General features: G+C 32.5%; 1 protein-coding gene across 13 annotated transcripts in view; it reads left to right on the forward strand.

The window, feature by feature from the left end:
- TIA1 (TIA1 cytotoxic granule associated RNA binding protein) overlaps window positions 1-19,955 on the forward strand; it is a 37,568-nt gene extending 17,613 nt beyond the window's left edge. For 2 of the 13 annotated variants that reach the window (XM_007476291.3, XM_007476293.3), the window contains exons 3-13: window positions 2,815-2,913; window positions 3,525-3,579; window positions 3,751-3,783; window positions 5,073-5,160; window positions 7,983-8,058; window positions 10,018-10,126; window positions 10,683-10,778; window positions 10,886-10,970; window positions 13,712-13,835; window positions 14,882-15,027; window positions 16,251-19,955. In XM_007476291.3, the coding sequence (XP_007476353.1) occupies window positions 2,815-2,913; window positions 3,525-3,579; window positions 3,751-3,783; window positions 5,073-5,160; window positions 7,983-8,058; window positions 10,018-10,126; window positions 10,683-10,778; window positions 10,886-10,970; window positions 13,712-13,835; window positions 14,882-15,027; window positions 16,251-16,404 (1,065 nt within the window). In that variant the 3' untranslated portion in view covers window positions 16,405-19,955. Of the gene's footprint in view, window positions 1-354; window positions 445-603; window positions 641-2,814; window positions 2,914-3,524; window positions 3,580-3,750; window positions 3,784-3,899; window positions 4,548-5,072; window positions 5,161-7,153; window positions 7,498-7,982; window positions 8,059-10,017; window positions 10,127-10,682; window positions 10,779-10,885; window positions 10,971-13,711; window positions 13,836-14,881; window positions 15,028-16,250 lie in introns of those variants that run through there. The other 11 variants (XM_007476292.3, XM_007476298.3, XM_007476295.3 and 8 more) reach the window with 9 other exon arrangements.
- The last annotated feature ends 12 nt before the right edge of the window (window positions 19,956-19,967 follow it).

Genomic DNA, 19,967 nt, shown 5'->3' on the forward strand with positions numbered 1-19,967 from the left:
GGGTAATTTATTCACTTGTTTTCCTTCTCTGTATTTCTCTCCCTATATCTGCTCCCCACTTCCCTAACCTTTCTTCTCTCATTTTAAAAAAGTTGATTTTGGATTCCAAATGCTTTGTGTGTATATTTTAAATTTTAAAATAGTGCCCAATGCCTGTTTCAGTGCCTTGTAATGTTATCCATGTTAGTATACTCTTAAAAATTGTTCTTCTCTTTGGATGCACTGAAATGGCTTCAGATCTACCATGTACCTATAGATTGGGGCAGAGGGTGGGGGTGGAATGAGACAGTTAAAGGGAGTTTAACCCCACCCCCCCCTTTTCTTTCTTCCCTCATTTTTCCCATTCTAGATTTTTACCTTGACTTTAAATAAGGAGGAGTTTTAGACTTGACTTTTGAATTGGAAAAGGGAAGATTACCCTTGATAAGCTCACCTGAATACAAGGTTATTTTTGCTGGACTAGTCTTTGAAGATTTTTATAAGTCATGTCTCCCCTTTCCTCTTCCCCTCACCCCAACCCTATCCCCTAAAAGCATGAATTCTCTGAGCATTTCTTGGGAGCAAAGGATTATATGAACATCCTTTCTTTGCTCTAATTTCCAGGTAGACTGCTCAAATGCCTTCTTGTGGTCCAGGCTTAGTAAGTCATATGAGCATTCATTTTCATTTGTATATTCTACTTGTAAGATAACTAGGTGCTTTCTAATTTTCCATTTTATTTTATATAATGTTGCATTTTTACCTTTATTGTACTACCATGTATCATTCAGCTCCCTACCCACACAAGAAGCTTTTTAAAAAAGAAATATTTTATTGGTGCCTTTCGTTTTTACACTATATAGTCATTTCCAGATATCCTCCTTGCATCAAATGAAACCTCTTTTGCAACAAATAAAAGTAAAAAGGAATTGACAGTTGACATTTCATATTCCATTATCTACTGAAAGGAAAGAGATGCTTCCTTGTTTCTTTTTCTTGACCAAGATTGGCATTATTGTTAGAATTCAGCTTCATTTTAGTATTTTTTCCATCAATTTTATTATCACTGTATATTGGTCTTCAGGTTCTGTTTAGGATAATAATATCATATATCTGGAAGAGACCTGGAGGCATTTACTTCCAATCTCCCATGTCCACTCCCTCTTTTTTTTTTCTTAAACAGGTGAGACCTAAGAAGTGACTTGCTCAGGGTCACACTTATAGTGTGGACTTTGAACTCAAGTTTAGTGCTCTTTCCACTACTGTTATCAGCTTCTGCCCCTACTTTAATCTGTATCAGTTCGAATAGGTCTTGCCTGTATTTCTCTGAATTTCTTATATTCATTGTTTCTTATGGTTCAGTAATACTACATATATGGCAGTTTGTTTAGCCATTTCAAATTTCCAACTTCCAAGGTCCCACTTTGTTTCCAGTTTTTTGCTACCACAAAAATGTGCTGTTAGGAATATTTGGCATACAGTGTCTTTCTCTTTTTGGGGAATATACTCAGTACTAGGATCTCTGGGTCTAAGAGTATGAATAGTTTAGTGACTTTTCTTACATAATTCTAGAATGATTGGACTAGTTTATAGCTCCACAAACAGTGTATTAGTGTGCCTTTATTTCCACAACTGCTACATTAACTATTTATGAATTTTGCTGTAATGGGATGTCACATATAAATCATTCTTTTTATAATTTGCATTTCTTGTTGATTTGGAATAATAGTCTTTCATATGCTTATTGATAGTTTGCAGTTGTGGTTTTTAAAAAAATTCTTTGTTCATATCCTTTGAATCTCTTATCTAATAGGGAAAAACACTGGTAGAATTAATACAAATTTAATAGTTTAAATTATAGAATATTAATGTTTTCTTTTTTAAGTGAAATTAAAGGTTTTGCATCATGCCCCCTTTTGTAGTAAAATTAAGTTTCCTCAGTGAAGTCTTTATAAAATAATATTTGTTATAAGATCTCATTTCTTTTGGTGACTAAATTTTCTTGTCTACATTTCTGATTGATTTGCCTCAGTTTATTTTGGATATCTATAGCATTTTTTCACTAGTTAATTTAAATGCCTTAATTCCCCTGAAGTTTGTGAGCATTAGAATTAGGAGATGGTTTTAGTTTTTTAAAGAGATTATAGGAAGATAGTCCCCTGAATTACAAGGCCTGCTTTTGTATATTGTAGCATATTGTAGTGTGTACAGATAAAATAATGGTGGTGTTTTTGGTTTTTACATTTGAAATACCACCTCTTTCATTTACTAATTAATGACCAAGAAGTTTCAGTTTTTCAGGATATAGCCTTTTACTAGGAAGAAACCAATAAAATCCTCTGTCAACCAAAAGTAATTGGTATAAAGCCCATGCACTAAAACCCATTTTATTCATGGAAAGCTCCTTCATATTTTCACTCAGAGACTATTTACTATTGTTTTAGACAAGCTACTTTTAATAAATAAGCTTGGTAGGCTGGTTTCTTAGTTTTTGATCATTTAGTTCAGAGAGACTCTTTGCTGAAAGTACATCTGCTTCTCTGTTTGATAGCTTTAGGACAACCTAAAAGCCTTCAAAAAGGAACATCTGTATAGCTTAATAGATTACTAAGAAAAATCAGTTGTATTTAATACATTCTATCTTATGGCAACATGTTTTTAGGAAGATTTCCATATGAAACATGTTAAAAAAATTTTTAAGTCACTTAGTTACAGCAGATAAATGCAATTTTTCCACATATAATTTTTTTAATATAGTAAATATTTTTAAGCAGGTTTAAGGAAATGTGTGACATGGAGCTTTAAGAAATTGTTATATTGTGTTTTCTTCAACAGACAGCTGGAAATGATCCTTACTGTTTTGTGGAGTTTTATGAGCACCGTCATGCAGCTGCAGCACTAGCTGCAATGAATGGACGGAAGATAATGGGTAAGGTAAGCTGTCATGACTGAAGGGTGGAGTGGAAATTCAAAAGTTCTTATACACTATTAAGTGGATGAGACTTCTAAAATAGCAAACAAGGGTCAACTGAACTACAAAAGGTAAATTATGTTATGTTATTCCTTTCAATTTTTAATATTAAGGGAAGGTGGGGATAAAGCTATATTGTAGCCTTCCTTGAAGGAAGAAACTACATTTATTTATCTTTGCATCCCCCACTGTACCTCTGCATATAGTAGGTTCTCAGTTATTTGTTGAATGAAGGAATTTTAATTAAGCGTGGATGAAACCTCATAGGAGAAAAGGGTACTAAGGGGAGGTTGGAAGCAAGAAGAAAAATGTCTCATCAGCTAATATTTAAGGTAAGATTAATCCAGTGATATGAACAGAGAGCAGGTTGTAGGATAGGTATTTCACCTTTTGTTTCTATATCATAGGTTAAAACTAAAGCATTTAATGTTTTGACCATAATCTAGTTAGTATTTCTTTTGTGTTTATTATAGACTTGTGCAACTTCTTTTTAATATATATGATAAATTCAGGTTTTGAAAATAGCTAGATTCAAATTTTCCTTGGATATAACTCTAGAAAATATTTTTTGTAGGAGGTCAAAGTGAATTGGGCAACAACCCCTAGCAGTCAGAAGAAAGATACAAGCAGTAAGTGTATTTTATTCTCATTGATTAATTATTTTTATTGTACACATAGTTTTATTTTAAAGCATATAAGCATCATACATGTTTGCAGTAATGTTTTGATCATTATCCTAAGATATGATTTAATATGTTTGTGTTAATAAATTTAAGAACAAATCTAATCTTTGTCATCAGGTAGTACCGTTGTCAGCACACTGCGTTCACAAGGTAATTGTATCTTCTTAAACATAAAATGAAATATCTCTGAAGGGTATTCACTAACCACCTGAAGCTTTTTTGTTGTTTTTTTTTGTTTGTTTTTTTATTTTTTTTGTGGGGGGGAGGGAAGGGCTGGCTGTATTTAGATTGTCTTTGGCAATATTTCTCCCTTTTTCCCAGTATTGACAAAATGTGACCTGTAGTAGACTGTTTTAGTCTGGTGCTATTTCAGGTACTCTGAATCCCCTAGGGTAATAGCTGATGCTTTAGAAGTCCTTTATCCTACTAAAGAAGGGACAAGATGCTTTACTTCCTTGAGGTCATCCTTGACGTGTGCTACTCTTTACCCAGATCTTCAGAGTGCTTGAGTTGCTTCTGAAACCTGGGTTTCCCAAATGGCAACCCAATGTGTTGCTTAAGGCCGGCCAAATGGGGATAGCTAAAAATAGTTTATTGAAACTGATATTATACTTGTCCATTTCTAGAGTGTTGATCAGACTCTTCTGTACATATTAAGGTGTTGTGTATTTTTTAAGAATGCATATATAATTAAACTATCTTCAGCTGTGGGAATCTTTATTTCTCTCCAGTGTACTCTTTAATGCCTCTGACATAAAGTTGAAGGGATTACTGTTTTCATTCTGTTGCCTTCAGTCTTAGTTCACTTGCACATGGATTCACATAAACTGAATGGTGTAATGGCTGGGCAACCAAAACTGTTGGCTTTTGAGAAAACTGTCAAATACTTTAACAGCAAACTGTTGCAATGCAAGGTATTTCTTTGATTGTTCTTCACAAACTGTGGTTAAACCAAGTGTTATGTAGCTAGGTTTTGGTATCTTGTCATAACTGAAACATTATCTATTTTTTTTTTACCACTATTCTATTTTAATTTAGAAAGCATTATATAGTGGTTTAACTGAATTAATGTGAATAATTAACATTACTTTGATAACTGTCATTCAATGTCTTTTTTGCAGAATTTAAATGAACTCATTATATAGTATTTTGTATTCTAGAATAGTGACTGGATATGAGTATAACCAAAAATATCAAATTCAACTTATGTACATTAAAGTAACCTTTTACAAACAGATTCTTGCTATAGTGTCAATGAGCAATTATTTTAAGATTATGATAGGATTTATATGCTTAGACTTAGAGCTGTGCTTTACATGTAATTTTCCGGAAATTATTTTGTTATCAGCAATTTATTAAATTTACTTTAAAATTTATTTTTCAAACTTTAAAATTTTATTTCTCTTTTTGCCCCACCCCTTTTCCTTCCCCCTTATAAGATCATTTCCATGTCTTTGTTGGTGATCTCAGTCCAGAAATTACAACTGAAGATATAAAAGCAGCTTTTGCACCATTTGGAAGAATATCGTAAGTAATAGATGGCAACTTAAACTTCTTTTACCCAGACACAAGCTTATATGACAATAAATTATTCAAATGGTCCTTAACTTTTAGACTTTAATTGCAACTAAATGCAAAAATATTAATATATCTTTTAGTAGCAGTGTGTCCTCTTTATAATATATATATCTTTATTCTTCAGTTATTTATAAATTTTTAGGTGTATCTTTTCTAAAGAAACTTGTTGGCCATGTTGCATTTCATTTTTTATCTGTCTTAAGAGATTAGTATCTAGTTTGGTGTCTATATTAAGTTTGTATACACCAGGTCAAGGTTTTATTTTGGCATGCATTTTGTGTTGAAATATTAATAAAAACCTCAGTGATCACATTTAGGGAAAAAATTTAGTTAACGAAACCAAGGTATTTTTACTATTACAGACATGCATTAATATTTCATGAAGTCCCCAAATGCTTGAATTTTGATATTAGTCACAGGTTATAAAGACAATCTAGGTAGTAGTCAAGACAGTACTTGCTTGTTTTATAAAGCATTTTATTCTAGTGCATTTGCATAGTTTGCTAGTTTTCCCAAAATGATAACTTATTTAAGGAGTTTTTTCCTTTGTTTTATCATTATTCCATTCAACCTTTATATTTAGTTAAAAAGTTTTTTAAAGGAACTATGTTCCAAATATGATTGTTTTCCTTGATAGAAAAGAATACTCTAGTGATGAGAAATTGAAGATTATGAGAAGTAATTTATCCGTTAGAACCAAAGTGAGCAAATCTGACCCATTGCCTATTTTTGAGCTTGCTCTCACATCTCATAAACTAAGAATGTTTTTAATTCATTTCTTTTGAGGTAGTAGGAAGCTATTGTAATAGGCAGGCAGGAGATTAAAAACTGAAAAACTCAGAGATGAAATAAAGTCATATTAATTGCAACATATTTTAAATTTGCCTCAGTTTGTTTTAGGGTTTGGACATAACAGTAGGACCAGCTATTTTACAATCAGTATCTACTTTTATTCATTCTGATACCTTATGTTGCACATACTTATTTTCCCTTACATCACAGATATGAATAAGGTGAATGAAATGAGCCTTAAATTATTTTGTTTCATTCCTCTATAGTTATTCAGTCTAGGTGGAGGAAGAAATTAAAGCTTCTTTTTTTGCCCCTTTTGTTATTTATTGATTATCAATAATTAGCTATATTTTAGAGCCAACACATAAAATGTAAATTTTAGTCTAAATTGATTTAGAACATTTAACCTTGTTAGCACATAAAGTAGCTAATATTAATATGCTTTCCATTGATTTCTTTATTGGAAATGTGATACTTAGTTTTTTGTGTATATGTTTTTAAACATTAGTTTTACCGTGACTTTTCTTAATTTAAAATTTACATAAAAACCAAGAGAGTGAATCTGACAACTTTTTACTTACACTTTGCAGTATTCAGATTTCTTAAATATAGAAAACAATTTTTAGACACATGGTAGCCTAGTGACCATTCCCTCAGCTTCTTTATTGAAGCTAAAAAGTTGTTCTTTTTCTTTTGTCAGATTCTCTCCTTTTTGAGTGTAGGAATACATTTAAATTAGATAATTAGCTAAAGTATTACTATGCTATAGTATTTAGACTACATAATTGAATATATGTGCACAGAAATATAATTTTAAAAGTATTTTTAAATATAAAAAGTGATTGACCTTTACTTTTTTGTCAGTCCATTGGCTCTAAAAGTGGCACACACATTTTTTGAAGTGATAGGTATTAGATCTTTTAACATAATATGGTACATGCATGGCTTTTTGATATGTGTTTTTTGTGATGAGAATAGCCTGTTTTGATGGTGTGTCATGAGGGAAGGAATATTATATCATACCTGGCTAACTTAAAATAGATTGCCAGAGAAGTACAATTTCATTCCAGTTTTTTGAGGTATGGAGTTTTAGCTGTCATGGCTGGTTTTATACTCAATCTCAAATAATAGGGCTCTGGTTATTTTGCAGAGTATCTCTGAAGAATGTGGACAGAATTGCCCTGGCTAACTACAAGCTACGGTTCACAGTGGATAAATGTTGGAGTTCTTATTTATTTTCTGAATTTTATAAAATTTGCTTTTATGTCTTGTAGTTTCCAATCAGTCCTGTATGATTACTGTTTTAAAATGCAGTTTAAAATCTTAGTGTAAATTTTAGTGTGTAATTTAAACTGAAGTGTTTTTAGTGTTTATTTTTCTTCAATAATGCAACCATTTCTGAAAATGTCAATTTCTCAAAATTTACAGCTGCCCACAGTCCAAAAAGGGGGTAACGAATTGACCTGAGAAAATTGAATTCAGTTAACAGGCGACGTATGCCTTTTTAATTCCTATTTTTTCCATTTTTTCTATTTTAACTTTTTTTTACTGAGTAGGTAGATTGTGTTGGTAAATAGCAAGTTGTAAATTTGCATGGTTAAAGAGAGCCATTCATCTGATGTGCTAGTGAGCTATAAGCGGCTTATTTAATGTGAATAGCTGCTTTGACCATGCCTAGTGCTTAACATAATGTAAAAGCATTTTGAACTACTGGGAATCAACTTCTGTAAAATATTTACATATATTTGAGAAGTTAATGATTTGCATGTTTATAAAATTTGTTTAATTTACTACTACATGAGAAAATATTAAATTTTATAGTAGAAAAAGCAAAACTTGCTTTGACTATTTTGCTGGTGTGTTAAAGGGTCACTTTAATGATGAAACATGAAAATAAATTGTGCGTGAAACTCACACTTTTCTTTCTATAAGAAAAGCTTGATTTGCAAAACTGAAATTCTGATTGCTTCTGATTTTAGAGATGCTCGAGTTGTAAAAGACATGGCAACAGGGAAGTCAAAAGGATATGGCTTTGTTTCCTTCTTCAACAAATGGGTAAGCTTTTACCTAATATAGAAAACATGTCCAGCTTTTATTTAAGTATGACTAAAGAAATGTATATGTAGGCTCCTTTTCTGATCAAGCTCAGAATCATTCTGGCAGGTAATAGCCTTGAAATTTAGGAAAACCTGGCTTCAAGTCCTGCTTCTGACATGTTGGCTGAAAAGGCAAGATGTTTTAACTTTTTTGTGCTCCCAAGTACATAATCCTTTATGGGTATAAAAGTTACAGAAGAGATGCAGATTTGTATCATTGGAGGGGAATTTATTCATTGTGACTTCTACACTGATGAAACCACAGATACTTCCCTTTCCCACCATGAGGCTTATCCAGTACTGCTGTTCCTCATTATTTTTCACTTTTACTTATGATCATTATCAGGTAATTAGTATTTCACCACAAGGTAGGTAGGGAGCCTTTAATCTCTTGTTTTTACCTTTCATTTATTTAAAGAGGTATATTTTGAATACTGTGTACAAGATACATATATGGGGAGGGGATCACAGGGACTGAAATTATTGTTTTAGATAAAGTTTGTGTCTTGTGGTTTTAATTTGTTCATATTTGTGTCTTTACCACAAGTTGTTGAAAAACTAGAAAATTTTGATACAAAGTAAGTTCTCTGACAACTTTATAATCATTTATTTCAACATAATGCATTTGAATAACTGTAGTTTGTTATCCTTCATATATTTGCTTTTTCCATTTGTTTTCTCAGAAATTTTTTTGAGGGATGATACCATGAGATTTGGGAGTTCAAAGAAAAAAAAAGCCTATGTCAATTCTAATAGTCAAGATAGATAATAAGAACATTCACTTAGAAAATTAAGTTTTTTCTTTATAATGATTCCTCAAGAGCAGATCATTATTCTGAGATTTTGTTGCATTAAATATAACTTCACATAAGGTTTCCTTAAGCACATTCCTCAGCAGCCCTCTGAAATAGGTAATACCAGTGTTCTTATTCTCATAGCAAAGAAAACTTGGTACTGAGGGAAGTAGTCACACAGCTATTTTAAGATTCAGATTCAAACTCAGGTTGCCTGATAAGTGCTCTTTATACCATGTTGGTTGCATACATGGTAATGTCTCATTTTTGTTTCTTTGTTATGGAAAACCTTTTACTTTATTTTTAGTAGACAAAATTAAAATTATTGGATATTTCTTTGCTTTTTATACTGAACAAATTAAACTTTGTTTTTATAAGTCATGATGAATATGACATCATCCTCAATGACTGTTGATAGTTAGAACTGTATGTTATTGAGTCAGACTCTTTTTCTCTGTTTCTTGTGTGGTTAGATGTACCTTATGCCTCAGTGTTGTGTTTTGCTACTGTCTGTTGGGAAACCATAGAACTATTTTATTAAGTCACTATGTTCTGCAAAAGGGCTTAGCACCTTTCTGGTGTGTGGAGCTCCAGAGAGCTCAATCACAGGAGTCTTTTCACTTCAGGTTTTGGACTAGACTCCTTATGTTTGTGGTTGTCAGAAATGTGACTTCTGGGTAAGTGAAGTATTATTGTATAGTGACTTTGTTTTATTGGAAATTTTAAGTTCTAGAAATTGAAAGATAATTGAAATTTGGGAGAACTACTTAGTGTATCTTATGTGATTTAAATCCTAAAAGCTGAATTTCCTCATTTGTAAAATGAGGCGACTATACTACCACTTGCCCTAAGGAACTTCACAAGGTTTTAAGAAAAACTTTGTAAAATATAGAGTACTATATGTGTACGAGCTTTTATTTACCAAAGCTTTGTTTCAAAGCATCTCTAATCAAAGACCCTATGCAAATAAGTTTTATGGCTCATTTTTATTTTCCTTTGATTATTTCTTGCAATAATTTTTATTTGGAATTCCCTCCATAAATTTTTGGTAACCATAGTTTTGTCTATCAATTGAGTGTTAAACATCAATTGAAGCTTTATTTTATGTTTGTTATGGTGAATAGGATGCAGAAAATGCCATACAGCAGATGGGTGGACAGTGGCTTGGAGGAAGACAAATCAGAACTAACTGGGCAACACGAAAACCTCCAGCTCCAAAGAGTACATATGAATGTAAGTGTTTTAGAGAAAAAGAAAGAAATCAATGTGTTTTTTGTTTTGTTTTATTTTTTAGTAGGTTTTAAATGATGTAATTACTCTTGGAGACATTGTAGAAATAGAAAAGTAAATGTAAACAACTAGTTGTTAAAAGTTTCTTTTTTAATTATAGTATACTTATAAAGTAATGGTAATTTGCTGTCCCTAATTTCAAGTTTTATGATAAAATAGTAGAGGAAAAAATATTGAATGCTTTTCTTTTTCTTTTAAAAACTTCTATCTTCTCTCTTAGAATTGATACTAAGTATTGGTTGCAAGATAGAAGAGCCTAAAGGGATAGGCAATTGGGGTTTAAGTGACTTGCCCAAAGTCACACAGCTAGGAAGTGCTGAATATTTTTCTAATGATTTTGTGATTAGCTGGGGTTGTGTGTTAGTGAAAGTAAAATTAGTGTAATGCATGAATAATGTTAATTGGCAGTTAATTAAGACTTTAAAAAATCATTTCATGGTAATATTTATGACATTAAGCAAAAACTTTCTTTTTTCTTCCTTTTTTCTACTTTCACTAGCTAATACTAAACAGCTATCTTATGATGATGTGGTAAATCAGTCCAGTCCAAGCAATTGCACTGTGTACTGTGGAGGTGTTACTTCAGGCCTAACAGGTACACTATCTAATAGTTCAGATCGATGGGGTTTTATAGTTCAATTTGAAAGCCAAGGAGGAAAAGTATAGGATGTTAGTAACTGAAATTATTTTTTTGAATTATAGAACAACTAATGCGCCAGACTTTTTCACCATTTGGACAGATAATGGAAATTCGAGTCTTTCCAGACAAGGGATACTCATTTGTACGGTATGTTTTCTTGGCAGTTTCTCTTTATATTTTAAAATATATTTTCTGTGAATTTTAAGAAAGGTTCAATATTAAGAAAGCACTTTGTCTAGTCATCCATTTTTAGTCATTATTTTGAATTAGGATAATTTATCCTCAACTTTTCTGTAGAAGGGATTTAAAGTCTGTTTAAATCAAAGAAAAAATCTAAGTCAAGTATGTTGATGGGTAAAATTATGTTGTTGGCTTACAGAATATTAGAGCTAAAAGGGCTTTGAAATAAGTCATTTTACATATGACTGAGTGGTCCAGAAGTAGAAAAAGGACCTATCCTCTATCACATCTCCCTAGACTTGAACCTCAGATCTAATGACATCAAAGTCTAATCATTTCTTTATTATATCAAGTGGTACTTGAGATAGTGGAAAGGGGAAAGATATTTGGATCCATAGTATTACCTCCTGACAAATCTATATCGAGCCAAGGGTGTAATTTATATAAGTAACATCAACAGAAATCAGGTGCTAGACATGAGATGTTATCTCAAAAAAAATTTCATATTGTTTCCAGGGGGGGAAATTAGCATGTAATTTTTCTCTATAATATAACAAATAAGATTGATTCAAGAATGATTTAAAAATTTGATGTCATGTAGGCATTTTTATATCATTATGCCCAAGGTTTTTTTGTAGTTATCTTAAGAGTTGTTGAAAAGGGAAGTACCAGCATCAAGAAAGTTGTTTTGATGTTGATTTGCCAGTGGGGTCAAATAGGTCCCATTTTCTGTTTAATGGTTTTTTTCTCAGTTCTCATTCTTAACATATTTCTGAAGCCTTTGACATTGTTGATTCCCCCTACCTTCTGGATAGTCTTTTTGGGTTTCTGTGATAATTGTTTTCTTTTGTTTCTTACCCTTCTGATTGCCTTTTTTCAGTCTCCTTATTCTTGCAAATTAATCATACTATGCTCATTTAACTGATGGTGTACCCCAGAGCTTTGTCCTTGGACATGGACATTTTTTTCTCTTAATTTTTCTTTCTGGGTGAGCTCATCAATTCTTGTGGATTCACTTAGCCTCTATTCACATGACTCCCATATCTGTATTTCAGCTCATAATTGCCTGTTGGACTGTTACTGAATAGCCTGTTACTATCTAAAATTCAACCCATCCAAAGGAAGAAATCATTATTTTCCTTGTCTCCCACCCCAGGCATCATTATCCCTCTAGGCACCATGTTTGCCATCTTAGTCATTTTCAACTCTTCACTCTTAATGTCTTATATATTCACTCAGATTCCAAATCTTCTTTTCTCCCATCTTCACAGTATATTTTATGTACTTTTATATCTCTTTCTCTCCTTTTGAGTGCATCTTCTCCACAGCTGCTAAAACACTTTAGGTAAAGTACAAGCCTGATCATGTCACCACAATTATTCAGTAAACTAGTGATGCCCTCCTTCCTCTAGAATCACATATAATTTGTTGTTTTTGGGCATTTCAAGCTCATAATAAACTGATCTCATCCTGTATTTCCAGGGGTTTTTGAAGTGACTCTATGCCATCCAACTATTTTCCCCATACTATATTCTGACATCCTGGCACTCCCCTGATTCACATACCCTAGGTTGCCCTCCTCCGCTATTTCCCCTTAAGAGTCCCAAACTTTTCAGGTCTTTTGCAGTCCACCCAGCTGCTAACCTCTAAGGTAACTTTGCATCTTAATTGTATATCTCTTGTATAGTTTTATTTATATGTGTGTGTTTTCCCTGTTAGAGTGAAGCTCCTTGAAGGCAGGCGCCCCCTTAACCCCTCTTTGGAGTCTTGAATGATAATACAGAAAAAAGAGGATGAAGTGATAAAAGAGAGGGGAGTGGCTGCAGGTAGACCTAGTGAAAAATGTCCAGCACTTGGAGCTTAAATTACACACAACTTTTTTAATTTTGCTGCTTTGGGATTAATTGCTTACTTTCCTGAAGTGTATTGTGTTAAAAATGATAGCTGTTACTTGTACTTAGAACATTTTTACTTCCTTTCATATGGAAGTTATACATTTAGAGCAAAGTTAATAACCCTTAAGGCAGTTTTAATATATGACTTCCAAACATCCATTATGCTTTTTCTGAAAAATCTTAGGAAATTGTGACACTTTCTGGGCTATTAAAATGGTTTGGAAATAGATCGGAATAGAGGTATTTTAAGTTAGTTATTAGTTTTGAGTTAGAAATCCTTTGCTGAGAATGGCATATCTTCTTTAGAGATGTTCAACATATTGTTCAACTTGAGGCCATTATCAATGAGGTTAAAATAAATAAAAACAGTGTGAACAGCTCCATTGACCAGAGTGGTGAGGGAGCACAAATCATATTCTCTGGCATTCCATTTCTTTATCATTCAGATTCCTTTTAACACAAATATACTATGATTTCTGCTCATTCTGTTTTAGAGGCTTCAGTGTTTTTTGTGTAGGTTTAAAACCATATTTGGGAATTGTACCAGTGTTTGTCATATTTGGCTGTTAAACAATTCTCCATGCTTACTTCCTTTGGTTTTCCCAAACACAAAGGCCAAAAGAGCACAGTTTTTTTTCTGGACTAGATGATCTCTAAAAGTTCCTTCCAACTCTGAATCATGGTTGTAAATATTAAATTACTTGAAGGAATCAATAAAAATATATTCCTGGAGGTGAGGGAGATTGACTTATTTAGAGATTTTATTCATGATTAAGATAATACTTTAGTTATTTTTAATATTGTATTTAATAGGTTCAATTCCCATGAGAGTGCTGCACATGCAATTGTTTCAGTTAATGGTACTACAATTGAAGGACATGTTGTGAAATGCTATTGGGGCAAAGAAACTCTTGATATGCTAAATCCAGTTCAACAGGTAAGAGAGTTCTTGATATTGGTATTTCATTTCTGGGCTCATAAGGGTTACTTTAGAATAAATATTGTTATTAAATCCTTGTTAATAGGCTTCTAGCTAAAATTATAGTGTATAAGGGCTGTTCCTACATGTATTATAGTTCCAGAGTGGTGTTTCATGGATTGCAGTGGTGACATGGTGAATGTGACCTCCTCAATTGACTCATGCTCACACAGTGGATTTAAAAATGCTCCGACAAACATAACAGGGTATTAAATCTTTTTTTAATACTTGATAGATTTATTCACATACTGTGCAGATAACTCACAAGCATGCTTGGGTCAATTTAAACAAAAATTGTTAATATATATATATTTATTAGGGCCTTAAAATTGTCCTCCAGATTGCTGTGCATTATTCTTCCGTGCAACTAGTGGTTTAAACTTTGCACCATAGCGCTCTCCTCTGAAGAGAAGCTATAGATGGAGCACATAATAAGTAGGAGCTGGAATGTCCTGGATTGTGCAAGTATGCAAACCCAAATATAAATATATTTTCTAATTATAAATTAAGGGGTCATTATTTGCTATTTGAAATTAATTATTTGTTAAATTCCTACTGTGTATAAGGCACTTTTATGTACCAAGGATTCACAGTAGGATTCCTTTAAATACCATGCTCCCTTCAGCACATTTAAAATATGATTTGATTTATAGCCCTTGCAGAATAAGAATTCATAAAGCATTCTACCTGTAATCTTTAAATCAGTCATCTCTGCTTTTTTATATCTCCCTATACACACACTCAAGTACAACATTTCATTATCAACACAGTTTATACTACTACATTTCAAAGAGTCTGCAGTTAAGAGCGCCGAGCAAAAATACAGCAGTACAATCTCATTTTACTAAGAACCACTTGCCAAATTCTAGTTTGTTCTCAATGTGATAATGGCCCTTATGTATTGTGACTAAATATAGAGGATATAGTTTTTATGTTCAGATTGTTTTCTGCTTCAGTAATTTCATTATAATACTAACTTTAGTTGTTATAATTTTATTTAAAAGCAGAATCAAATTGGATATCCACAGGCTTATGGCCAGTGGGGCCAGTGGTATGGAAATGCCCAACAAATTGGCCAGTATATGCCTAATGGTTGGCAAGTACCTGCATATGGAATGTATGGACAGGCATGGAATCAACAGGGATTTAAGTAAGTGTATTTGCTATTTTACTGTTGCTTGAATGAGGGCTGTTGGGGAGAAAATGTTGGACCATTAGTGGACATTATGCTGCCTTTACTAACACAAAACTACCATGTCAAAGTTAATGGGTTTGTGAAATACTTGTGTTTTTGACTTGGAATATATTTGTTTCAAACATTGCTTTTATGAATGTCTATTTTTATTATTTTTGTCATTTATCATATTTGGCAGTTTCTGATCATTTTATTTTTAACAAGGAAAAAATTTGATAAGTCTTAGCCTTAACTTTCCTATTGAAAGTTGAGTTTGTGAATTTTTCCTCCTTAACAAAAGATGTTCCAGATCCTAGAGGACAAAAGAAGCCACTTCCGAGGAATGATAATTCTAGGGATGATGGTATATGTTTGTGTTAGGATGGTGAACTGAAATGTCCTTTAGAGAATTTTTTTTTTTAATGTTCTGTATGTGTGCAACATAAATCCTTTCTGCCCCCAGAGGCCCTTTTACATCTATTAGATAGTGAGATTAGGCTTCTTGTTTCTGTATATAAAATGAAAGAAAAATATTAACATTTGTAAAGAGAATGCCTTATTGCTAATTTTTTCCTATTTAGGAAAAAATAATTTCATTTTATATATGTAAAAAATGAGTTTTATTTCCTTTGTTAAGCCACATAAGATCATTGTGCCATATCTGACTTTGTGGTCAAGGTCTTTATTATTTCAATAGACTGAATGAATTCTTTTGCCTTTGGCCACAAATGATAGTCTTTGAGATAAGAAATAAGATTTTTCATTTATTCATTCATTCATTTATTCATTTATTCATTCATTCATTCATTCATTTACTTATTTATCTATTTATTCATTTATTCATTTATTTATTTATTTATTGGAGATTTATGGTTAAATTTTAAGTTTAGCACCTGTTCAGAATAGGATGCCTTATGCTAGAAAAATTCCTAATAAAGAATATGTCATATGTTGCAGTATTCAAATTGGACATGTTGGAATGCTTCTCTTATTTAAAAACAAAAAACAATAATCCTGCCTTTTTTGCTTCTGTATGTTTTTATAGTTCTTTGGCTTGTGTGGTTTGGTGTTTTATTTTTTTTTTTAAGAGCAAATAAGAACACATGATTTCAAATTTCGTGTACTGTGCGCTTTAACACTAAATTACGTTTTAATTAAGTGGCTTCTCTCCCTTTTCCCTCCCCTTGTTTTCTAACCAGTCAGACACCTCCTCCTCCACCACCACCACCACCACCACAGACTTCTGCACCATGGATGGGTGCAAATTATGGAGTACAGCCACCGCAAGGGCAGAATGGAAGCATGTTGCCCAATCAAACTGGATATCGCGTGGCAGGTTATGAGACTCAATGAGAAAGGACTACGGAATCTTAACACCAGTGGCTTGAGGCTACAAGGAGTGTAGTAAAGCCTTTGTTTACTTAAAGATTTATCAAATCAGTCAGTGCAAATGTCAGATACAATGTATTTATTTAAAAGAAATTCATTTTTTAATCATGAAATTACTTGTCATCCACATTGTTTTAATAAGAAACAAGATGCTGGATGTCTGCCAATTTTTGCCTTCATTACTGTTTTTGATAATGTTTCTCAGATCCTTGTTTGAAACACAATAAATGCAGGGATTGCTGCCACTTTTTAAAATTAAGAGGCAGAAAATTGCACAATGTCGAACTTTTTTCCACTGAAGTAGTGTGCAGTTCTAGTTTGCATTCCTAATATGATTTAAAATGTGTAATATAAAAATGTACAAAAAGCCAAAACTGTGCAGAGTCTGAAAGTTCTTTGAAATCTTCAACTTGTGCACAATTCTGTGTTTTAGAAGAAAAGGCATTGTCTCAGCTGTCCATCTCCACTTTTGTCCTGTCTGTCAGGGTTTTTAAATATAAATTATTAGTTTACATCATTTTGTATCAACATTTTTTCACAAAATTTTGTCTTGCCTTATTAAAGTTCTGTAAATTATAGTTAAATGGGGAAAATGATGTTCAACCTTTTAAAAATTGCAAAACTTTCTCAGATGGATCGATAATTGCATTCATTTTGTGTTTTATATGAGAAGGTGCCTAGAGAATTCCCTGTTAGATTTGTTTTAAAGGATTTTTATCTTCTGTGATAAACTTTGCTGTGTACCAGGAAATATATATATATATAAAACCATACTAAAGACAATTACTGAAATGTGATAAATTTCTATGAACCCCCCTATTCATTTCATCTGTCAACTTTTACATATACATGTATTATTTCACTATCATGTAAAATATTTTAGCAAATTAATATTTTGCACAGTTAGCAAACTTTGTCATTTCCTTATTTAAAGGTATGATGCAGAGTTGACATGAGATTTATATTTTACGTTTGCATGTCAGTATCAAATATACACTTTGGTAGTCTTTGAATACAAAGTCATCTGCTCTTATTTTTCAAAAATTAAGACAGTTGTAAGTAAAAAAGGAAAAGCTATTAATTTACTGTTTTCTAGTTGTTAGATTTACTCAAGTAGAGTAAGTCACTTAATTTTAATATGTTCAACTATAGCTGTGAAATTAAAGATTATCCTTTTATCAGGCAGTGGGGTATGTGGAGTGCTCCAGAATTTGCCTGAAGGACCAGCTGGGCAAATAATTAAAAAAAAATGTTCAGAGGCCAAAAAAAAAAACCCAAAAAAAGGGAAAAAAAAGAAAAGGAAAAAAAACACAACATTATGATATCCTACCTCCTTAACCAGCCTTCAAAGAGGAGAGTCCTCATTGTAATTTATGATCCTTTTGGTACCTGCTTTTGTGGAGTTCCCAAATCTAACTCATTTTGCATCAGTGTCTCTTTGGGATAGCTCCACACATTCAGGGGGTTTCATCTTTGATGGCTTCATTCTAGTTTTTAAAGTTTCTTTTTAGTGCATTTCAAAGTCTTTTGTAAGTCATGAGGGAATTTTTTGTTTGCATTTATTTTAAAATGAAGGTCAAGCTTGGTCCCTTCAAACCTCCTCTTCCTTGCTTCACACTAGGAAATATTTGAAGTAGTGTGATTCCAGTATACACATACATATAGATATATGTGTGTATGTAAGCATATGTATGTGTATGTATATGTATAGTTGGGGGTATCTTTTTAAAAGACCTTCAAAACTCCTGACGCCTTAGGGACAGGAAAGGCCTAAGGAGTTTTAGTTTCTGGCCTATATCTCCAGGTAAGAGCAAATGACTCTTAAGCTGGTCTCTAAGCCAATAAACTGTAAAACTGGGGGCCAGAAAAGAATGTTCATAAGTGTTTAATTCTCTGGAGATCAATTCTATGCAGCTGTACTAAAAATGTTTCATTGAGTCACTGTGTGTGTTTTTCAAGTGTTGGTACTTAAGAATTTGCTTTATGGAAGTTGCGTAAATTTTTTTAAAAATGGAAATTTTATTTCCATGTTTAACTTTTTGCAGATCAGGGCATGCAACCCAAAACAGAATGAAAATGAAATACTCTAAAAAAATAAAATCAGGATACTAATGTTAGATTCCTTTGACTTATGTGTCCATTTAGACATTCACTATATCATTCCAGATTTAAATAAAAATAAACTTTTTATTCCTGAATATCAAGAACTGCAGGATGAATTAATTAGATAAATTATAGAGCTAGAAGGAACGTGAGAAGCCATCTAGTCCAGCCTTCTCCTTTTTATAAATAAGTAAAATAAGGCCCAGGGAGTTCACTTGGCCAAGTTACCCAGGTAATTTGCTTCAAAGATAGGACTTGAACTCAGGTCCTCTGACTCCAGAGCCAGTGCTGTTTCTGCTACTGGACTGTCTCCCTAATTTTGGTATAAACAGAAATTAGATTTTCCCTTTTATTTTGATTACATAAAGTTAAAAATAAATACTACATTGTACTTGATAACATAATACCCAAATGCTCAGTACCTATTGATGGGAAAGAAGGTGATTAATAGAAAGAATAACTGCTACTGCCTTACATCTTATTGGGAAAGGGTTACTACTCAACAGTCATGTGGTTCAAAACTAACCTTAAACTGGATTTAAGCCTCCTTGTAGAACAAAGGAAATCATTCAGAGGTTCTTTTCGTAATCTGGTATTCATATCAGGTAAGGAAATAAAGTGGTTAAAATATGATTTTTAAAAATTTTACAATATCTTTTGCTATCAATTTAAATCAATTTATTACTGTAAAGGATCCAAGGTGACTAACACTTGGTGGTTTATTAATCGAGTATTCTACCCCCAGGCTATTTGGTTATTAAAATTCCTTTATATTTTTACAGAAATCTGGGATGTTGTGAGCATGTGTGTGTATGTGTGTGTGTGTGTATTTTCAACAGTACTGTTAAGTCCATATACTTTTGATGGGAAAAAAAAACAGAAACCACTGTTTGCATTGAGTTTTAAAAGCTTCAGAATAAGTGACAGTTATGATACAAATTCATTCTTGTCCCCTGATGTTGGTCCAATGCAAAGGGCTTTTGATTCACATGTTGATTTTTCTTCTACTTTTGCCCATGTCCTTGTGTTTTTCCCTTTTGACATGTTGAGTTTTTTACTTCATTTGAAAAAGGAGACTAATTTTGCATAGGAACTTCAGTGAAAGAGGATGAGTCAAATTAACAAGGATTAAGTACTGTAGGGAATACCAAAGAAGTAGGAGAAATGGGGCCTGCTCTCAAGGAGTTTATAATCTAGCTGGGTAACAAGATGTATAGAAATGTTAAATGGAGCAAGGTAGAAAACTGGGAGTGTTTAAAAATCAGCTTCCACAATAGTTCATTTGTTTGCATTTAATTAAATCATTGTCTTTTGGCTCTTGTTTTAGAATTTCAGGAATTTAATTCCAGAACAATCAAGTATGTTTTTAAGCCATTAAGGACCTTAATAAAATTTGTGAATTTGTGCCTCAATTTACAGTTTCA

This window comes from Monodelphis domestica, chromosome 1 (assembly GCF_027887165.1).
Source record: "Monodelphis domestica isolate mMonDom1 chromosome 1, mMonDom1.pri, whole genome shotgun sequence".
Taxonomy (NCBI): domain Eukaryota; kingdom Metazoa; phylum Chordata; class Mammalia; order Didelphimorphia; family Didelphidae; genus Monodelphis; species Monodelphis domestica.